The following is a 22,573-nucleotide window of genomic DNA, read 5'->3' as shown; positions in this document are numbered from 1 at the left end:
AGTTCATTATAACCCCCCTCCCCACCCCATGGCGTTAATACTGAACGGATGGCACCCCGAAGCCGGAAGTATGATGTCATTTTTCCACCATTTCTTCTGTTGTAAATGGCTCTGTTGGTGGCGCTGTAAGCGAGCGCGTTTGGCACCATCTTGGGGAGGTCAAAGATGCGTGACGTTTGCGGCACTGGGACTGCGTGTTTATAAACAGGCACCTCATAAAACCTGAGGGGCAAAGAGAGGGAGAGAGAGGCAGAGAGAGAGAGCGGGAGTCGCTCCGCTGATGCTGGGGGTCTGTAAGAGTTCCAGGTGGAAGACTGATCCAGGAGAGTGAGTCAACAGGCAAGAGGGCCAAGCGAGAACAGCCAGGGTCCTGCTTTTAACGCCTCTCTTAGCATTCACTGAGTCTCCGGCGTGGCACGTTTTCTGTCCAACCAGCACCTTCCCCTGGATTTTAAAGGGGCATATTTAAGAAGCGTTTCTTTATCTAAATTTTTTTTATGGCACACGACTGGCAGGAAACGGGTCCAAAGGCTGCAGCTCCCGACCGTGAGACGTATGCATATTCAGAGGCGCATACATTACAGTCAGGCGTCGCAGGATTGCGGTGGTGCTGCTCTGACATCACGGGCTGCACGCCTGCCCTCTGTGACGGCTTGCGGCATGTGGAGAGTGGTGGGGGGGGGGGGGTGGGCACATCTATGGAACGGCCCTCCCCAGGCTTGTCTCCTCAGGGAACGGTCGACCTATGCGCCCTCTCGCAGGAGGATGCCCTGCGACGCAAGCGGCCGGCGGTGATCTGGAGGGACCGGCTTTTGTGAACCGGGCCGACCATCCGCAGGGGTTTCCTGCGTCTACGCAGTGGGTGGGGCCATCAGTCAGCCCCGCCTCTGCTTTATCACATGGTCTGACGAGCCGTCAGGCGCGTCCGCTTATCTGATGAGTGCCGACTCACGTATGTAAAACCTGTATAGCTTCCCTTTACTAAGCCCTGAGTCAGTGACAGGATACATTTAAAAACAAGCGTATCTGATGTGCATTTTTTACATAACACATGATTACAGTTCTTAACATTCTTTCATGATTTGTCAGGCGGCGGGAGGAAAAAAACATCACCGTACAAAGACGAGAATAAAATACAGTGCACTGACACGTATGTAATATAATACGTCAATAGCCAAGGAATGGAAATATGAAAAGACTGGAAGCCTAACAAGGCCTTGGCTGAAAGTGGAGAGTTGCCACGGCGATTCCTCGTTGGTGGAGTCATTTCCCACGGACAGCCCTTTGCCGGCTGCGTGCCCCGTGGGCACGGCATGTCAACGTTAGAAACCGAACCGGCAGCTTTACACATTGTCGCTACACTCACACATGCACATTTCTCGCGCGTGCGCACACACACACACACACACGCACACACACACACACACACACACACACGCACACTGCAGCCAGACGTTTTTATGTGCACTGCTCATGGGCGAGTGCAGAGTTGTCTTCTGGAACGCGGTTCAGATAAAAGGGCCCCTTAAACACGTCGTCTTTAATGATGCCCGTTCCAGCCGGAGCCGGCAGCGCCTGACAGGCAGGGAGGGGGGCCTTTACAGGGAAAAATGGGATGAGCCGGATGTTAACGGCGGGGTTGACGGAGTCGATTGGTTTCTTGGATATTCTGGAGCTGGTTGTCGTTTTTTTAGAAGTGTGCAAATTACAATCTGTGCATGAGGACATGGGGAATATGGTGTATTTGCAAAGTACGGAATAGCAACACAGCCGTCACTGTAACCTGTGTGTGAGGTATGAAACTGAATCTGGCCTGAAAAACTCGTGGACACACTGCATAGCAATTTGGGATTTATTAAATATCATTCCGGTCACTCCATAGAGTGGGAAAAAAAATTCTATTTCGGATAGATTATGATGCAGCAGGTAAGGAGAAGGTGGGAGAGGAGAGTCAGGGAACCCAGATATTTGTGAGCAGACAGGCCTAGATTTTCTGCGTGAGGTGGTTTTGTGTTCTAGGTGCCGTCCTCGCCTTTAAAGCCTGGCCGCGATTCTCGCCATCTTGTTTTTCTCGGTGTAAATACACAGGCAGAAAAGGGGGGAAACAGTTTTTGGGGTGGGGGCAGACTTGTGACATGTGTGGAAAGGATCTCGGAGGAGGGGGGTTTGAGTCTCCGCGCGCCCCAGGAGAACATCGACCCCGGCGTCAGCGGCAGCTTCTTACGTCCCGCTATGTGCCACTGCGCCCGAGTTTTTGGACGGTAATACCTGCATTGTCAGGGTGCTGCTGAAGTTGGGCTGGTGACTCACACGCAGGAGGCCTACATTCTGAGATGGGGGGGGGGGAGCAAGCACAGACATGAAGATACAAAAAAAAAAAACCTTCGCACAAAGGCGAGACGAGGGCCATGGGACAGCTTGCCGTTGTTGCTTAGCAGTGTGGAGGCGGCCTGCAGGATGGGGGGGGGGGGGGCAGAGAATAAAAAATGCAACAACAACACCGGCAATTCCCAACAGCTTGCTGCGGGTGACGTGGGGGGTCTGCCCCCCCCCCCCCCCCGGGCCTCGAGAGTCCGGCTGGGAGGCCCTGACGTGCCGGGCACACGTGCTGGCGTGCCGCTCGGCCCACGACTGAATCTGATGTCTGCGGAATGTTCCAGAAGCCCCGTAAACTGCGTCTGCCGGTAAACGTGAGACAAAGGGCCCGTCTGTTTATCTCGGGGGGGGGTAAAAAGGAAGCTTCTGAGATAGCATCCGTCGCATCACCGTTGCACGTTGTGTATTGCGACAATACGCCGGACAGCCTCACTGCGTTCTTTCACAAACTCCTCCTTTTGTTACTAATATGCATTAAAAGTCTTATTGAGTGACCATCCACTTGGGAGTGGCGGCGTGTGGGAATGGAGCGAGCGCTGACGTGCGCACACACCTGTTTGTGGGGGTGCCGGGCCTGCGGGGCCCCCTGTGTTGTCCGCTCTGTAATTAGGGCCGTCCCACGGTGCCGCATCCGCAGTTCGCCGCTGATCCGGACCGGGCTGCACGCCCCAGACACACACCCTGGGAAACAATGCGGTGAAGCAGCCTCTTTGTTCCCGCTCCCCTTTCATCCTCCTTAAGGTCTGCAGGGTGAGGGACCTGCTTCTTGGGAAGACCCACCCCTACACTGGTGGGGGGCTGAGGTGAAATGGTACGTCCCCGAAATTCTAATGGTGTGGCAGGGACCCATAAACCTGCTTTGGGTTCGAGGCTTAGAGTTAATCCCTGTGATGCACGGAGGGCGGAGTGTTAAGGGAGTCAGGGGTCCGTAAAGCTCCGTGCTCGACTGCCCCGCCAGCCAATCGGCTCGCCTGTGGGCTCCGAGAAGCTAATCCAGTTCCAGTCCAGTTCCCGTTCCAGTCCGGAGGAAGGCGAGGCCATGTCCTCCCTGTCTTCGGCCGCTGACAGGCTGCCCTATTAGCGCGCGCACACACACACACACACACACTCACACACACACACAGTCACACACACACACACACACACACTCACACACACACAGAGCCACAGGGCCTGCTATTGTGGGCTGAGTGACAGCAGCGTGCACAGCAGCGGCGGCGAGGGAGCGGCGGGGGGGGTCCTCTCTGGAAATTCCTCAGGGGGGGGGGGCTGCCGCCTACACCAGGCCTATCACCAATTACTGGTGACGGTTCCACTCAAACTGGCTGTAATCACCGCACTCAGCCACTGCCCAGTCTATTTAAATTCCAATCGCATTTTTTTTCCTCTCCTCCTCCCCTCCCTTTCTCTCTTTTTCCTTTGCCCCCCCCCCTCCCCGCCCGCCCCCCTGGGCCAGTAAAAAGGTGGCGAACAAAGCCGCGGGCCTGATAGCCCTAATGAGTTTACGGGCCACTTTCTTCGCCTCCATCACCACTCCATAACCCCCTCCATGTTTTATAGCTAAACAGTGCTGGAGTGTTTGGACACAGGGACCGGTGGGGGAGCGCAGGGGCGGGTGAGGCAGCCGTGCATGGACGCCTCTACGCAGGATCTGGAGACAAAGGCAGGAGAGAAATCAATTAAGAGAGGAGAAAAGAGCAGAAACTCAAAGGGGGGGGTCTCTCTGTCTTTCTCCTTTTTCTTTTGACTGACTGACTGTTGCAGATCTATGCAAATCCGCTGCTCCTTTTCCCCTAATGGGGGCAGTTATTCGCCCCTCGGACACCCCCGACCCTGAAGACCCGATGGGGTGTCAGTCATTCTTGACGAAGCTCCTCCTTGCAGCGCCGATTGTAAATGAGGGGGGGGGCCGTGAGTAAGTGCCAATTTACCGGCGTCGGGCTTCTCTGCCGCATGTCTCGCCCCGGGGGGGTGGCTTTAGCGTTAAAAGAGGCCGTGTCGCGGAAGGCAGACGGCAATCCTTGCTAATCCCACACCTGTCTGAGGTTTGGGAGGGGCCAGCAGCTCTGTCTGTCATTTAGAGAGCTGCTATGAGTCCTCCGTGCCCCCAGGGGGCGGTCTTGTGAATGACTGAGAGACGAGAGCATCATCTCCTAACCCGTGTGTCAGCTCGACATGTCCGTGCACCCTTACGTGTTCCTACCTGTCGGTGTGTAACAGACGCCGGGGCCACTGTGTACCAGCCTGGTTATGTCATGCCCTGAGGATGTGGGCACGTGTGTGTGTGTGCGTGTGTGTGTGTGTCCTTTGCTACAACACGGTTCAGACAAGCTGATTGCTCAGGGAATGATTCGGGAAACTTGGAGGAAAAATGCAAATGGAGCTGATGGCGTGAGCTTGATATCAATCAAAGTGCGGGCAGGAATGTAGGAGGGAGGGGGGCAGATAAGCGATGGTGAGATAGTGCCATGCTGCTTATCGACGGATCGCATCCTCGTGGCCGACAGCGGCCTCTCTCCCGTGACTGAAGAGCCGATTTCCCGAATTCATTCAGCGCTAAAGTCAGGCTCCCTCATCATATGTTACAGTGTCGGGACCTGAAACTCACTCAGTCCTCATGTAATCCGCTGGACAGCTTATGTTAAATTTCCAGAACTCACTCACTCCATTTCTTGAAAATGTATCCTGTGGACTAAGTGAATGCGTAATCATCCCGCATGCCGAAAGGTGCAGGACAATCACTTCCTCATCAGATCTCTGCAATCTGTACTGTCAGAGGCCCCAGTTACTTTCAGATGAGATGGAAGCTGCCCCATGTGTCTTTAAGTACTCGGGAGTAATAATATCTGTACCTGCAGCAGAAGAGTAACTTTTTAGTTACATATTATGTTTCATAACTCGCCAGTCAGGTTTTTCCTCGCGTTCGGATCTACAGACAGCCACAATTCCCAGGTGTGTCTGTTTGCTCGTCTTTTTTCTTCCCTTCTTTTTTAACGCCTCTTGTGAGCAAGGGAGCAAGAAAAAAAAATCGTCAGCAGTGGACAGGGACACGGAGTTTTGCTGCACCGATATACATGCTGCCTCCTGTTATATTTTTCTGTAGCGCTGTACTTTTATATTCTTGCTTTTTGTGTCTGAGGGCCTTTGGCCTAGTGGTGGGACTGGGGGGTTGGGGGGGGGGGTCTCAGCTGCTCAAGACTGCATAGTAAGAAAGAGCCGAAACAAAGAAGGCTTTGCCCCCCCCCCCCCCCCCCAACTACCCCGGCTGCTGCCAAAAAAAAACCTTACACAGAACAGAATTTGTGAACATAAGGACACTGAAGATGATTATCTTGCTTATGAGTTTGCAGTTTTTCCACACACCCGAGTTAAGTCTGCTGGTGTGTGTGTGTGTGTGTGTGTGTGTGCGAATGGGTGCGCGTGTGTGTGTGTCAGGGAGGCTACAGAGAGAGTCAGCTGAACATTGTCTATTTACTTATTATTTAAGCCCACTTACTGTGGTTTTCAGTCCCTTCCTTTGATACTATACAATTGTCTTCACAAAGTTTTCTGTATTGTACGGTGGGAGGTGACAGCACTGTGAATAGCCCTTCTGACCAATCGGTGCTTGTGTTACATACAATGTGCCCCACCCAATCGGCAAAGCCGTTTCTTGCTGCTGTGCTTTTTAACCCAGTATCCCTGTTCGCCCTGCTTTATGAGAAATGTGAGGGAAGGTCTTTGTTCTGCGGGTGAGGGGTACAGACCAGCTATGGGAACGTTCTAGCATCAGACCCAGAATCCTGGTACAATTTTTCCATTCCTGACACGGGCCTATCAGGACAGACTTCCTGTCTGCGTTTTCACAAGGGTGGAGGGTCCTTAAAGACATCTCTCTGACCGGCATAATTAGCAGCTCTGAAACATCCCACACTGGCAGGTCTGCGAGGGAAACAGCAAGGTGGAGCGGAGAAGATAGCCTGGAGTCGGGTCTGTCTCAGGGAAGGGCTTCTCCTCCCTCATTCTACAGTGTTATTCTGCTGCTCGTGTGTCTAGTATGTGAGACGCTCTAACCGGCCGACACCCACTGTGTACCCCAGACAGTAATAACACAGAAGGGCTTTTAATAAATCCATGTCCCACCTCACCGACGTGGGTAGAAATAACGGATGATCTTTTTCTCCGTATTTTTCCCGGTGCCGTGGTTTTTTTGTCAAATAGAAACGTCCAGGTCGCCTAACCGCACGTAGCCTGTCCGATCCCCGGACGCGATCCCTCGGCACTCCGGGCTCCGCAGTCTACGTTTCCAGAACGAGGTAGACACAAATGCAGATTGGTAGGACGTAAATGTCCAGTCTAGGAAAGGTGTTGCTCGCTTCGCCGAAGAGGAGAGGTACATGAATACTGAGGTGCATTAAAGCTGATTTCTGTGAAGTGTCCCTCTGCGAGACCTTCATCCCGCACCCCCTGAGCACAGCTTCGGTTCCACAGACACCCGTGTGCTGCCACCTACTTCCCTGACAAATCCTTTGTTATTAAATCTTCTGCTTTTGTTACTCTGCAGAAACACTGATGGACAGCAAGTGGGCTACGACGGAGCTGGCTTGGACTGCGCATCCAGAAAGCGGGGTGAGTAGGTGTATGTGTGTGTCTGTGTGTGTGTCTGTCTGTGTGTGTGTATGTGTGTGTTTTGACCTTATGGGGACATTTTTCTCAGTTCTCACAAGGGGAAACTGAATTTCACTAAAATCTGACTGCAATCGAAAACTAAAAATGTCAAAAGTCTTGTATTTTGTTTGGGGTTAGGGTTAGGGTTAGGGTTAGGTTGTCATTGTTGGGAATCGGGTTATGCCTATTGAAATGAATGGAGAGTCCCCACAAAGATAGATACCTAATGTGTGTCTCTGTGTGTCTCTCTGCCTCCAAAAGTGACTGTGTGTGTCCATACGGCGCCCCGAGTCGTGCTGCCTCTCACGCTGCACTGGGCTGCGACCCCAAGGCTGCATTTCGTATTCGCTGTTTGTTACCCTCCCTTTTTGCCCCCGTACACACTGCGTTGTCCCAGCTACACGATCTCATTCTCATGGCATCCCAGTCCGTGCCACCTCCCCTTGGCCTTCGGGTGGCGCTCAAACGGGTCTCCCATCCTAGCCCAGCTGTTGCGGATCCTGCCTGTTTTTCTCCCCTGGTAAATGATGGCTCGTACTCGGCCCCAGCCCTGACCTCCCCTCTGGCCCACGAAAGGCCCCCTGTAATCCACCACCCAGCCGGACCCCGGGGGGGGGCTAAACGGCGGCCCAAGGACCCTGACAGATGTCACATTCAGGGGGTTGCAGCTCCGCCCCTAACCTGCCTCTCTTTCCTCATTACTGCCGGGGTCCTGACTTTGTTGTTCCTTTGCCTGGAAGTTTCTGGAAGGTGCCATTTCTAATGACTTTCAGCATCTGCGTCGTCCTTTGTCGAGCGCCGTTTTGCTCTCCCGGGTTTTCGGCATCCTGTTTTTCCTCGTACTCCCCCCCCAGCCAGCCCGCCGGACACCCCCCACCCCCAGTACACACCTTTGATATACCCGTCCCTTGATCGTTCTCCATGCGCTGCTTTTTGAGTTTGTGGCATTCTGAAAAGGTCCAAGACTGGTTCCCAGGCACGAGTCACGCTTCCCTGTCAGCCAGGCGGACATTTCTTGGGACTCGAGACGCTGAGATGCGCTAAGATAAGGCAGCTCTGCTAACTGCTAGCCACTAGTAGGGACGTGACTTGCCCCGGCGCATCTGAAGCTGCCTTTATCTCCCTGGGACAGATGGGCTGCTGGAAATGAACGCCGTCCTGAAGCTAATCGTGCTAATTAGGCTCCGTCACGGGCCCCTCGGTACCGGTCTCTTCAGCCAGGGCCGGTAGCTGCGAGCATAGATGCGTTCCTCTCTGGTATACCCCTGCAGTTGCCACTGCAACGACATGCAGGATCAAATGAGAAATGAAAAGGGTGTTTAAACGCAGGAGCCTTGAGCATTGTGGAAAACGTGCAGTGGGGGGGGGGGGGACAGGAGTGCGTGCACAGGATTACTCTGACAGAGCCAGCTCACAAATCTCATCTGGCTACTTCATCTGCCCACTTTTAAGTGGCTCGGAAAGGTGAGTTAAATGGATCTGGTGTCGGCCCCTGGAAACTTGGCAGCTGGCGGTCAGTGCAGTGAGACGGGTGGGGATGTGCGTGGTGAGAGAGCCGGGGATCTGTGCAGTGCGACAGGCTGGGATCTGTGCAGTGAGACAGATGGGGATCTGCGTGGTGAGAGAGCCGGGGATCTGTGCAGTGAGACAGACTGGGATCTGTGCAGTGAGACAGATGGGGATCTGCGTGGTGAGAAAGCCAGAGATCTGTGATGGTCAGGGATCTGTGCAGTGAGACAGGCTGTGATCTGTGCAGTGAGACAGGCTGGGATCTGTGCAGTGAGACAGGCTGGGATCTACGTGCTGCTCTGCCTGTTCATCACAGTGAAGAAACAACACTTACCAGTGCTTGTCAGCGATCATCAATCCTTCATCATTGCAAGTCATATTTCCAGTGCCGCCTCCTCTATTAAAGCATTTAAAAGGCAGGCTTCCATATGAGCCGGACCCATCATCCCCCAAGACTCCAGGTGGATCCCGTAGGTGGATCCCAGATGCCCGCGCCAAAATCCCGAAAGCCTCATTTAATGGTAGACTAGCCTGAAGACACACCATGGGGGGCATCCTCTACGGGAGATAGGTGGTGGTGGTGGGGGGGTCACAGTGTTATGGAGCGCTCACACACACACACACACACACACGCTCACACACACACACACAATGGAATTCTCAACTCTTCCAACCTGTGCAGTTGAAAGGGCCTCCAGTATGCTGAGGGATTATGGGTAATTGCATGCAGACATGCGAGCATGCGAGTGAAAGGGCATATACCGCGTATATTTCCTCTGCGTAATATTCTGGAAAAGGCAACGCTTTGCTTTTTAATTGTCTGTGATAATAGAGGAAAGGGGGGGGGGTGTTATTGTTCTCTCGCCGACTACTGGTGGGGGTCTCGCCGCCGAATGGGATGTAATTGGTCTTGAAGTGACGCAGCGACCCCCTCGGCTGGATGGGGGGTAAACACCCCTCCTTCATCCTCTTCACTGCTGCGCCACAAACCGGGAGGGATGGTGGTTTAAGATGCCGGTCCGTCGCCGTGGCGACCACCGACGTTGGGGCGCATTGCTCGATTGCGTGGCATCAGTGTAACAGATAAAGGCCCAATGGAGACGCCGGCATCCTGGTCTGCAGGGGCACATCTAGGGGAGCGTAAGACGGGCTATAATTCATACTGAGGGGCCGACCTTATTATTAGCCAATTGTATGTTTGGAATTGGTGAGTGACGGGAGGGGGGACTCTGTGGACCAATCAGAATTTAGCTGGGGAATGTCTCCCCATGGTCCCACCCCTCTATACACCCTACTGGTCCATGTTTACATCTCCCCTGCCTCCTTATGGTATATCCATCTTGCCAATTATTTATTTGTCCATCAACTACATCCAACTACTTAATGTATCAGGAAGGACTACAATTTATGTCCTCCCAGGGATTCGAACCCACAACCTTTGCTTTGTTAGTGGAATGTATTACATGTTGAGCTAAAACAGGCCTCTCTCTGCCTTCCACAGTGGGAGGAGGTAAGCGGCTACGACGACGCTATGAACCCCATCCGGACGTATCAGGTATGCAACGTGCGTGACCTGAACCAGAACAACTGGCTGCGTAGCGACTTCATCCCCCGGAAGGACGTGCTGCGCGTCTACGTGGAGCTCAAGTTCACCGTGCGAGACTGCAACAGCATCCCCAACATCCCGGGCTCCTGCAAGGAGACCTTCAACCTCTTCTACTACGAGTCGGATGCCGACACAGCCAGCGACAGCAGCCCGGCGTGGATGGAGAACCCTTACGTCAAGGTGGACACCATTGCGCCCGACGAGAGCTTCTCTATGCTCGAGTCCGGCCGCGTCAACACCAAAGTCCGCAGTTTTGGGCCACTCTCCAAGGCCGGGTTCTACCTGGCCTTCCAGGACCTGGGGGCCTGCATGTCCCTCATCTCCGTCCGCGTCTTCTACAAGAAGTGCTCCACCACTATCGCCAACTATGCCGTGTTCCCCGAAACGGCCACGGGGGCCGAGGCAACGTCGTTGGTGATCGCCCCCGGAGTGTGCGTGTCCAACGCCGTGGAGATGTCCGTCCCCATCAAGCTCTACTGCAATGGCGATGGCGAGTGGATGGTCCCCATCGGCTCTTGCACCTGCATGGCCGGGTTCGAGCCTGCGATGAAGAACACCCAGTGCCAAGGTGAGCAATGGGGGTCCCATCCCGGAGCCCATATAGACAGGCCCCGGCAGGAACATGCATTTCATTTATATCCACATTTTATATCCGCTAACCACAGACGGACGGGCCCCCGCGTGATGCCGCAGAAGCAGCTGGAGATGTTTGCTGAGTCGCATGACTCGTTTTGAACTTACTGTGAATTTCAGCAACTTATAACAATGTCCTTCAGGCTCTGAGCCCTTTCGGAGGAAGCAGCAGACATCGCCTCTGCGTTAGCGGGGTGCCGGGCCAGCCGGGCCTGTGGCAACACGGGTCCGAGGGGAAAAGGGGTCTCCCGGGTGCTCAGCCTCTCAGGTGTCACTAGGAGGCGATAGCGCACCCTTTGACATTTACATTTACTTATATGCTGCAGATGCTTGTGTCCAAAGTGAGGCAAATAGCACGTTACACACATACATGCTATCGAGGAGTCGCTTAGGCATAAGTGCAGCTGGGCTGCCCAGGCACAAGGCCTGCACAACATCTTCCAAAGAAAGCAAGAACTTAATAATGCTATTCAATGACCGTAAGTGCGACATCAAGCACATTCTGGAAATGTAATGAGGCATCAGGCCTAGTGGAGGAGAGATGAGACACGCTAGGACAATGATTCCCAGTTTGGTCCTCGGGGACCCACAGGTCCTAGTAGGGAACTGGGAGGGAGCAAAAAATGTGGGCTGTCTGACAGGGAACTGGGAGAGAGCAAAAACATGGACCGTCTGTGGGTCCCCGAGAACCGGGCTGGGAGAATCACTGGGCTAGGAGATGCAAGGCGGTCAGGGGTTTGGACATGGGGGGGGAGGGGAAGACAAAGTAGTCGCAGGAATAAACATTGACTATTGCAGTGCCAAAGGAGCACTTTCAGGAGAGATGGTGCCGGGGGGGTCAGACGCTGGTAAATATCTACTACAGCACATGCTCCGGAGCTCATTTGTTTCCTCCTGGCGGCTCAAGGTGAAAGCCCAAGCGACGGGCCTGATAAACCCCCCTCTAATCACGCTCCGGCGAAGGGCTGGGGGGACGTGGCTCAGCGCAGCCGCTTTCTGCCTTAATCTGAAGGCCGGCGGACTCATTAATTCTCAGGCAGAGTGCAGCGAGGACGGCCGCATAAATATTAATCGATGGCACCATTGTTTTTTCCGTCCTCTGTTTAGTAACCTCTTCGTTTTTGGCTTTTTTTTCCCACAGTTCCAGGTTCTGTGAGTTCATTAGGCTCCGTGTAGGGTGTCGAGAAACATCTGAATAAACATAGAGAACGCCAGGTTTAAGCCCCCCCCCCGCCCACCGCCGCCCCCACCAAACACACACACCTTCTGTCAAACTTTTCACTGGGATTCAAAAGACGAGGAAATTGTAGGACGGGGAATGAGAGGAGCGAGGCTGTGGTTTGTTAGGCTCCTTCCTTATTTAAAAAGAAAACAGTTTACTTCCTCGACCGTATCTGTCCAGTGATCTTAGGCTTCGCTTTTGTAATGAAAACATCGATCTGTCGGCTGCCAGGAAGCCTCTTGTTTGTAAATAGGAAAAAATAAGTTCATGTATATGATGATAAAATACAACTCCGTAGTTACATCACTGTTGTTGCCGAGATACCGCCTACCTCACAAAGGAACATATTCTAAAGACTTGCAGACAATGTAGACCTCCCTCTATACAGCTAGGTGTGTGTTTTCCTTTCCAGTACCGGTGTGTGTTTCACACCTTTTTGTAAGCAGACGTAAAGGGAACCTAATTATGGCAAATGTGCAGAATAGTGTATTGAATGTGTACCGGGCACCTTTCTTCGTGGAACCGCCCAGTCGATGTTGGAAAAACTGATTGTGTTCGCTGTTCTTAGGCCCGGAATGTTGGTTGTGTTGTTCGTAAACGAAATTTGGATCTCGGGGGTATGGGAGGGATGGGAGAGATTCCTGACCAGAACCTTCCACTCTCGTTGCTCTTCAGCCTGCAGCCCGGGAACCTTCAAGTCCAAACAGGGGGACATCTTCTGCTCACCCTGCCCCCCCAACAGCCGGGCCACCTCTGGGGCTTCCAGCATCTGTCCGTGCCGCAGCGGCTTCTACCGCGCAGACACCGACTCGCCCGACTCCGCCTGCACCAGTAAGTTATGGAACGCGCGTCCTTGCGGGCCATGGCCACTGTGAACCCAGTAGGTCGACGGTTCGGCTGAATTTTAGTCTGATGTAAATATTACTGAAGGGTAACAGTCGGTCGGCCTCGGAAAACAGTGAACAAATAATTCTGTAAGCGTGGGCCGGAGGCGTCTCTCTGAGCAGTTCTGAAAGGTTACCAGAGAACCTGGACGTGTTCAAGACCGTTTGTGAGGCCCAGGGCTTAGGGAATAAACTGGGTTTGAGGTCCTGCTGCTGTAACTGTAAGCATGGGATGCATCAGGAAACTGGAGATGAGAGGGATCCCTGAGACTGGCGTTCATCACCAGCTGACCCGATTTGCCACTCGGTCTTGATAAGCCCCGATAATCAGTCAGATGCAGCCCGGGGTACAAATAGATGTGCCCTCCAGGGGGCGTGGTGAGGGTGTGAGACGCAGGATGCAGCCCAGTTCTGTGTGCAGAGGATTTGCATGTTCTGTCTCTGTGTCTCGTACAGGGGCTCCGGTTTCCTCATGCATGAAAAGGATGTGTAGTTATGTTATCAGCGTGTCTGGATGGATGGATACATGACTGGTTGGATGGATGGATGGATGTAGTAGGCGTGTCTCATACTGATATGCCCTGGGGAGTTGGGGGGGACTCGGACAGCATGACCTCACGGGCCTTTCGCCCCCGCAGCCATGCCCTCATCTCCTCGGAACGTCATCTCCATCGTGAACGAGACGTCGCTGGTGCTGGAGTGGGGCGATCCGCGGGAGTCGGGCGGCCGCGACGACCTGCTCTACAACGTCATCTGCAAGAAGTGCCCGCCAGAGCGCGGCGCGTGCCAGCGCTGCGACGACAACGTGGAGATGACCCCGCGGCGCCTGGGCCTGACGCAGCGGCGCGTGGCTGTGCGCCACCTACAGGCCCACACGCAGTATAGCTTCGAGATCCAGGCCGTCAACGGCGTGTCCAGCAAGAGTCCCATAGCGCCGCACTACGCCACCGTCAACATCACCACCAACCAGGCCGGTGTGTACCCCCTGCCCCCCACACACCCTCCACACCCTCTCCCTCCATGAGCCCCTCCACAGCCGCCTTCATCCTCACTATTTTCCTAGACAAATGAGCCTCCCCTCCAGCATCTAGGAAAGTGATGCCGTATCTTACCTCCTGGACGGGACCCCCCACTCTGCCCCCTTTTCCCAGCAGATGTGGCGTAAGATGTTAACCTCTTTTATGATGCTGGGGCTGGAACCCCAACGCGACGGGGTCCTGTGTGCGTGAGATGGAGGGGATCCATGCTTGAGACAACAGTGGGATTATCCTTCCTCTGTCTGCTATTGCCCCCCTCCCCATCCTTCTGGAATGCCCCCTGACAGGCCTTCCAGGCCTCTATTCTCTATAATTGTGTATTGGTCAGTTGTGGGGTTACAGGGACCGTCCCATGACCCAAAGCCGTATCCTACAGGAGTACACGGTCACAGGACCGGGGGGGGGGGGGGGGGTCTGCCCTACCAGATTATACCACAAGTTTTCTTGGGGTGCTCTGAATATTCATTCACCTTTTAAGACCAAAAGTAAATACGGGGTGGGCGGGGGGTATAAGCCGATAGGACGCCATGGTTACCCACAGTCTCAGCAGGAAGAGGCCCCTTAATCCTGGAGCTAAAGTGATGAGGGAATCTGCCCAGGGAGCATTGTCTTTGGGGAGGAGCAGCTGCCGTGCGGCCTAGCAGCCCGGCAAAGGCTAGGGGAATAAGGACAAGGCCGGGATCAAAGAATCAGCCTTAGGGCTTAAAAAATCTTTTAACAAAGTAAGTGGAAGAAAAAGGGGGGGGCGGTGTGACAGGAAGGGAAAATGAAGAGGTGGAAGGGTGAAGGGGTGAGAGCAGAAATGGAGCAGGGAGAGCGCGTAAGAAAAGGGGAAGTCTACAGCGCTGGAGGAGAGAGAATGGCCTGAATGGGAAGACCTGAATGGGGGAAGAATGAGAGGAGCAAGGGCTGGGGGGCTGGGGGGCTGGGGGAACGGGGAGCAATGCGGCAGGCTGGTCGAGTCGGCGGGGAGGGCTCCGGCACGGGGGGGGGGGAATAGTGTGTGTGTGTTCAGCTGATGGTGAGAAGTTCACTGTAAAATGTTGGTAAGTGTGTTACATAGATTGAGGGGATGTAAAGAAAGTTCTGGATGTATTTTGTATATGTTTTCTAGCTCCCACAAACTCCTTCTGAGAACATTACTTGACAGAGTAACAGTGCAGTAATGTTTACATGCTTCCTGTACTAACTGTTGTTTCCCCTCTCATAGCACCTTCCCCAGTACCTACTGTCCACCTGATGGGGGCGACGGCGAGCACCATGAGCCTGTCCTGGCTCCCCCCAGAGAAGCCCAACGGAATCATCTTGGATTATGAGATTAGATACCATGAGAAGGTGAGAAGGAGGGCAGATGATAAAAGCATTGCTGGGTAACGTCACTCCTGGTCACGTCCATGTTTTGGACAGGAGGGGGTTTGTGAAGGTGCTTTATTCTCCCCATGCCTTCTCCACTCCTCCCCCGTGCACCTCCTCTGCTCCTCCCTCATGTACCTCCTTCAACTGCTCTTCATATATACCACCTTCACTACTACCCCTTATCCACTGCTCCTCCCCTTACACACCTGCTCCACTCCTCCTCCTACGTAGCTCCTCCGCTCCTCCCCCTAGGCACCTCCTCCACTCCTCACCCTATGTACTTCCTTTGCTTCTGTACCTTCATACCTCCTCCACTCCCCGCCTACACAGCTCCTCTGCTGCTCCCCCTACTTGCCTCCTTCTGTTCTCCTCCTACACACTTCCTTCTCTCTACCCCCTCTGCACTTCCTTCAGTCCTCCTCCTGTGCTTGTCCTTCATTCTTTCCCCTATACTCCTCTGCACTCCCCGCTTTCCGATCATGTGACGCAGGAGCCCGATCCACGCAGCCTTGTAGGGGGGCAGGGAGGGTGTTTCAGGGGGGGCACTGCCCCTGCAGCTCTGCCAGGTCACGTGACTGCTGGCTTGTCGTGGCCATCGCCTTGCAGGGACGCGAGGAGGCCATCGCCCACACGGTGACAGCCCAGCGCAGCTCCGCACGGGTGGAGGGGCTGAAGCCAGGGACGGGCTACGTGGTGCAGGTGCGGGCACGCACCGTGGCTGGCTACGGGCGCTACAGCAACCCGGCGGACTTCAGCACCAACCTGGAGAGTGCGTACGCAATCCCCCCTCCCTGTAGTAGCCCCTCCTTTGTATGTGACTCATTGCATATATGCTATACGCTACGCTAAAAACACATCTCAGGAATGAACCCACTCATCCATCCCTCCATCCACCATAAACATATATCCAGTATGGGGCCACGGTGAGGAAGCACAGGGTCAGGCAGGGGACGTCCCGAGCAGGATGTTCGGTCGTCACAGAGCTTACCTCACAGCCTACATATCAGAGCCTTTAATTGTAACTGAAAGCAGATTCCACCAAACCACTGTCATGTGGCACCTAATCTAATCTAATCTAATCTAATCTAATCTAATCTAATCTAATCCCATCCATCCATCCTCCCTCAACTCCCATTAACTTGACTGCTTGTCTTAGGACTGTGGGAGGAAACTGGACTACCCAGAATGCCCATACAGCCGTTGGAGATCATTTGGTCAGGGCAGAGCTGTAATTCGAACCCCTAATCCTGGAGGTGTGAGGCAGCCATGTGAACCAATGAACTTCCTCTAATCTAATCTTATCCAATCCAATCTAGTCTAATGAATTCTTTGCGAAAAAAACATGACAGCGTTTGAATTCAGTTTGGCACCACTAATCAAGTTAAAGCTCTGTGCAGTCATTGGAAGTGAGGGAGGACAAGTGGCCACTGGCAGCAGAGGTTGTGTGTCACATGACATGGGCGTGGCCTAATCCCCTCTCCCCATTGGCCGTGACCCCAGGTGACCCCGAGAAGTCCCTGCAGGAGCAGCTTCCCCTTATCGTGGGCTCGGTGACGGCAGGCCTGGTCTTCGTCATCGCCCTGGTCGTCATCGCCATCGTCTGCCTGAGGTGAGGGTGCCCCTTTGCCCGATCACTCGCTAGCTGCCTGGGCAGCTTCTTCTTTGGCGCTGCCAGCCATTTTCAGCTTAGTAAGCACCTTCCCACAATGCACTGGACAAAACACGCCACAGAGTGGGCCATCCACTTTATCGCCATTTTTGTGCAGTTCTGCCACATTAGGGGCTAATACCTCATCATTACATTATCAGCTGTACATGCATATTATATATTTAGCAGCAGGAAATTGGCAGGATCAGTCCGTATGTCCTGGATTACCTTCCTATAGTGTGTTAGTCAGTAGACACTGCTGGTGAATCCGTTTAACATCAACCCACGGAACTCTCCGGCACAATTTCGGAGCGCATTACCACGCCATGGCAACTGTCATCAACGCTCCGTAGGAATACAAAACACCCCCACCAAAGAAATTCCCCACTCCCCCAAAGACCGGCGGGATGAAAGACGCATGCATGTGGTCACCGTGCCTATCCTGTGCGCCTAAGAAAATCTCGTGGGGTGGGGAGGGGAGGGTCTGGCCCCGTTCCCAGGCACGACCCCCAGCCCTCCCCACGCTCTTCTCCCGCAAGCCGGGTCCTGTCGGGCCAGCCTGAATAATCTCTCTGCCCCCTCTGCCTCGCCTTTCATCGATACATTGTGTCTCAGTATCTCAGTATGTCTGCGACAGAAGGCTTTGGCATATCCCAGAATCCCGCATTTGAATTGGAAATGAGATGCAAATTACTAGCGGGCATTATTGTCCCGGTTACTGGTTAGACAACAAAGGATCCACATTAACATCTAATTCCAACACCCTCCTTCCCAACACACACACACATGGACACACACACACAAACACATGGATACACACATACGGACATGAACACACACAAACACACACACACACGGACACACACACATACATATTAATAGGCTGACATGAGAAATGGTAAAACAAGGGAAATGTTATGAGTGGGACTAGTAGCTAAAGCATAGGCTCACATGACACTGTCAAACAGAGGCTATAAATGGCAGAAAGTCACAGTCTCCGACTAGAAACAGCCTCCGTTACCTTTTTAATGGATGACAGAGATTCACCCTCGACTCGCTTGAGACCGTGAGCTCCTGCGAGAGCTCCGGAACCCTTTTGCTCTGTAGTCTTCCTCGACAACTCGAACATACGTATGACTCGCGGTACCAGGTCCTGGGCCTTTAATGGGGGGGGGGGGGGGCTTGCACCGAGGACTCTAGAGCTGCTCACGGAGGCTGCATTATGCTTTTCACCCCCACAGGAAACAGCGTAGTGGATCGGAACTGGAATACACAGAGAAACTTCAACAGTACAGTAGGTTTCCCATTTATAAAACATATATGCGTATATGTTTATATTGCAAAACACCCTATAACCCTAACCCTAGTCAGCTGACCAGGCACTAACTTTGTGTTTGCATGGTTTATCATGACAACAATGCTGAATGTAATTATTAGAGCATGTTATGTCATATCACATCAGCGGTTAAGTACCTTCTGTAAGTGGAGCCACTTAGATTCATTGCTGTCATGGATACAGGTTTAGTTCTCCTGTTGGTGACCAGTAAGCATGATCTGCATCTCACCAGTTACAGGAGCTTACGGCGGCTTGTAGCGGCTGATAGGGCACTGTCCGCTTTCTCTTTGCTTCCAGTAACTCCTGGGATGAAGGTGTATATTGACCCCTTCACCTACGAGGACCCGAACGAGGCCATCCGCGAGTTTGCCAAAGAAATCGACATCTCCTGCGTGAAGATCGAGGAGGTCATCGGGGCAGGTAACCGACACAGCCATCTCAGCAGCGGGGGGACGCCAGCTAGGCACTGCCAGGCCGTACCCTTAAAGGACATCAGCCCAAGCGGTACTTCGACCACGGAATCGTTCCCCTGTCGGCTTTACTCACAATGCTGGTCCCGGGGGGGGCACGGACACCTTCAGGATTCGCTTCCCACTTACCCCCACAACCCCCCACCCCTGACAAGTCAGCTGACCTGACCCTCCCCCTCCTGAAGGTGGACCCAGGGCCAGAATTGTGCATATCTCTTTAAACCATCTAGAAGCTACTTTGCTAGTGGTGGACTATTCCATTAATGTTGGACTATTCCATTAATGTTGGACTGTTCCATTAATGTTGGACTGTTCCATTAATGTTGCACTGTCTCATTAGTGTTGGACTGTTCCATAAGTGGTGGACTGTCTCATTAATAGTGGACTGTTCCATTACCGTTGGACTGTCCTGTTAATGGTGGATCAGTCCCGTTACAGGCGGATAAGTCTTGATAGTGCTGGACCATCCCTTAATAATAATATCACCTTTCCCTCCCTCCTAAATTAGTCTGCAGGCCCTACGTTGTTACCACCCCTTCAGCCCCCCCTCCTGACCCTCCTAAAAATTAGGCTGGTAATTATGATAGTTTCCAAAGGTTACAGAAGTGTGCCCCCCAGGAACCAGGGTTTGGCATTTCCGACTCGGAGACCTGCATCGTAACGGAGTGTCCCGTGTGGCTTGCCCCCCCCCTCCCGCCCCCGCTACACGGCAGTGCTTCTAACATCTCTCTGCTGCTCCTGGTTTTCGCCCAGCTTTGCCTTGAGTGACAAGTGTGTCATGTCCCCCCCACCCCTTCCCGCTCTGTCCTCACACATGCACATGTCCTGATTTAGACTACACACCCCCCCCAGCCGTCAAACTCCTCCCTCCTCCTACCACACCCTCCGCTCCACCTCCTTAGTGCCCCCCACCCCCAGTTTTCCCCTTCCCTCTTCCCTGTCCCCCTCCAACCTCCCCAACCTTATGGTGCCTCCTGCTGCCATTTTGTCACAGTTTTTTCCCACCCCCATAATTTTGCTCCACACTCACCATCTTGCCCCTCCCCCTCTTACCCCAGTCCGTGTTTCCCTTCTCAGTTCCAGCCAGTAACACTCCCTTCTCCCCTCTGTCTGCCTCCACCCTCCCCCCCCCACAACCCCCCATCTCTGCCCGTCTGCCATCCTGCCTTAGGAGAGTTTGGCGAAGTCTGCCGTGGCCGCCTCAAACAGCCGGGGCGGCGGGAGATCATCGTTGCCATCAAGACGCTGAAGGTGGGCTACACGGAGCGGCAGAGGCGGGACTTCCTGAGTGAGGCCAGCATCATGGGCCAGTTCGACCACCCCAACATCATCCGCCTGGAGGGCGTGGTCACCAAGAGTCGGCCAGTCATGATCGTCACAGAGTTTATGGAGAATGGCGCCCTGGACTCCTTCCTCAGAGTAAGGGAGACGGCGGGCTTGACCTGCTTACACGCCACACTCAAGGGCGTACCTGTCACCTCTGACACTTGTGGCAGGACACGCTCTCCTGCACACGTCCTCGGACATCTGTGCTGCTTAGTCTTGCGGGGACGTGCCAGAGATGCGGCGGTCACAGAGAGCCGCGGTCAGGGTCCTAACATGGGCGGCCTGTTGATATGCCTGCATGTCTCTCGCAGCTTTAAAGGAGCCGTATCCGCATGGGTAGCTGACCAATGGCGAGTTTACTATGTGGGATCGGCCGCGACTCAGCTACGAGCGCAAACAGCAAGCTAATCTTCGTAATCTATTTATAAATAATCTTTCTTCACATTTCATTAGGAAAGGTCCTTCCTCGAACGCTCTAAGGCGCCTGCAAATTGCCTGTCCCGTCCTTCCTTGGCATTTAGATAGGAGTCATCTGGCTATGAATCACTACCTTATTGGAATTTTAAGCAGAGCGCGATGGCGACTTGGGACCGTCTCGAGCTGAGCTCTAGGCTGACGTCTGTCTGGTCCCCACAGATGAACGACGGGCAGTTCACGGTGATCCAGCTGGTGGGCATGCTGCGCGGCATCGCTGCTGGCATGAAGTACCTCTCGGACATGAACTACGTGCACCGGGACCTGGCAGCCAGGAATATCCTGGTCAACAGCAACCTGGTGTGCAAGGTGTCCGACTTTGGCCTGTCCCGCTTCCTGGAGGACGACTCGACGGATCCCACGTACACCAGCTCGCTGGTGGGTCTCTGCCCCACGCTCCGCAACCTTCCTGTCTTATTATTACCGCCTGCCTGACATTCCTCTTTTTTTCCTGTGTTCCCCAAAGGGGGGCAAGATCCCCATCCGCTGGACCGCCCCGGAGGCCATCGCCTACAGGAAGTTCACCTCCGCCAGCGACGTCTGGAGCTACGGCATCGTCATGTGGGAAGTGATGTCGTACGGAGAGCGGCCATATTGGGACATGAGCAACCAAGACGTGAGTATAACGTACCTCTCTCTAGCTTTGGGTCCTTCTTAGGTTACATGTTACTTTTATGTAGGTGACTCTTTTGTCCAAAGTGAGGTAAATTGTACATCGCAGACATACCTGCAAAGTGCGGCTAAGCTAATCTTCCAATGAATGCCCAGGCAAGTGGTGTTGGAGCAGGAGCTGCAAAATGTCTTCCAAACAAAGCAAGAACTTAATAAGACTACTATTCAGTCGGCAGAAAGTGCAAGATTAAGGGCATTCAGGCACCATGAAGTGTTGTATCAGGGATTGTCTATATTGCTAAGCTTCACCTCTACTTCATCACCCCGTCTCCGTTCCAGGTGATCAACGCCGTGGAGCAGGATTACCGCCTGCCGCCCCCCATGGACTGTCCCACCGCCCTGCATCAGCTGATGCTAGACTGCTGGCTCAAGGAGAGAAACCTGAGGCCTAAGTTCTCGCAGATCGTCAACACCCTGGACAAGCTGATCCGCAACGCCGCCAGCCTCAAGGTGGTCACCAGCACAAACTCAGGGTAAGCAGGGTGGGGTATCCCTGGGAAACCCCTTCAGGCGTGCCTCTCCTAAAGAGATCAAAGCTAACGTACGCTGCCTGACACGCTAATCCATTTTTTAACACCTTACCTCCAACGTACCCGTTACGGGATGCCTCTTTCCGCTCATAGTCCGTAGGCCTACGTGTCCCCCAGAGGGGACTCCGGAAGCCCCCGAATGATCTTCGGCTGGCTTTGCGCTGAAGCTGGTCTGAGTATCTCACCGCGTTACTCGGCTCTCCCCGAGGACAACGTCCCCTTGTGCTCTGATAGGTGACAGGCAGCTCCGACTGACCTTTGACCCCCGGATTAGGCCGACGGCATTGGCGGCTGGATGTTGGGGCTGTTAGCGGAGGCTGCCCTGAAGTCGGAGAAAGCAGTGGCTGCGAGCGAGAGCCAGGCCGGTAACAAAGGGCCATTAAAGGAACTTGTCTGTTAGGTTAATGACTGAGTGCCTTAGCCCTTAAGGCAGGCTTATTAAAAATCTCTTATATCCATCAGTCTGCACCCAGCTTCACAATGGCACCACTGTATAGACTTATTAACCTTCTCCTGCTCTTAATTGTTGATTAATCTGATGCCAACTAAATATGACAGGGATCAATAGGGCAGAGACGAGGTTCTGTTAGATACACCCCCCCCCCCACCCCATGGTTCCCAAACCTGCTTCCCCCTTTGACCACCATCAAAAAAATATACCTCAATACCCTGCCCCCAATTGGACAGCATGGGGAGCCTATTTGAATTCTGGGACACCGTCTTAATATTCCTGGCTGGTGCGGAATTGCATTTTCCGCCGAATGTGATAGCACAGTCCACTGTTTACCCGGCATATTTCACCGTGGTCTCAATGTACGCCATCGCATACCACGCTGGGCTTGCAAGT

General features: G+C 53.6%; 1 protein-coding gene across 4 annotated transcripts in view; it reads left to right on the top strand.

Annotated features, from left to right (window-relative positions):
- LOC111853570 (ephrin type-B receptor 3-like) overlaps positions 1 to 22,573 on the top strand; it is a 46,527-nt gene that overhangs the window by 16,761 nt on the left and 7,193 nt on the right. For 2 of the 4 annotated variants that reach the window (XM_023830593.2, XM_023830591.2), the window contains exons 2-14: positions 6,920 to 6,984; positions 10,034 to 10,706; positions 12,669 to 12,824; positions 13,516 to 13,851; positions 15,125 to 15,249; positions 15,877 to 16,039; positions 16,771 to 16,879; positions 18,160 to 18,212; positions 18,552 to 18,758; positions 19,896 to 20,143; positions 20,687 to 20,902; positions 20,991 to 21,140; positions 21,476 to 21,669. In XM_023830593.2, coding sequence (XP_023686361.1) covers positions 6,920 to 6,984; positions 10,034 to 10,706; positions 12,669 to 12,824; positions 13,516 to 13,851; positions 15,125 to 15,249; positions 15,877 to 16,039; positions 16,771 to 16,879; positions 18,160 to 18,212; positions 18,552 to 18,758; positions 19,896 to 20,143; positions 20,687 to 20,902; positions 20,991 to 21,140; positions 21,476 to 21,669 — 2,695 coding nt within the window. The remainder of the gene's footprint in view (positions 1 to 6,919; positions 6,985 to 10,033; positions 10,707 to 12,668; positions 12,825 to 13,515; positions 13,852 to 15,124; positions 15,250 to 15,876; positions 16,040 to 16,770; positions 16,880 to 18,159; positions 18,213 to 18,551; positions 18,759 to 19,895; positions 20,144 to 20,686; positions 20,903 to 20,990; positions 21,141 to 21,475; positions 21,670 to 22,573) is intronic. The other 2 variants (XM_023830594.2, XM_023830592.2) reach the window with 1 other exon arrangement.

Source organism: Paramormyrops kingsleyae, chromosome 21, assembly GCF_048594095.1.
Source record: "Paramormyrops kingsleyae isolate MSU_618 chromosome 21, PKINGS_0.4, whole genome shotgun sequence".
NCBI lineage: Eukaryota > Metazoa > Chordata > Actinopteri > Osteoglossiformes > Mormyridae > Paramormyrops > Paramormyrops kingsleyae.
Note: the sequence above shows the minus strand (reverse complement) of the source record. Positions and strands in the feature narration are given on the sequence as shown.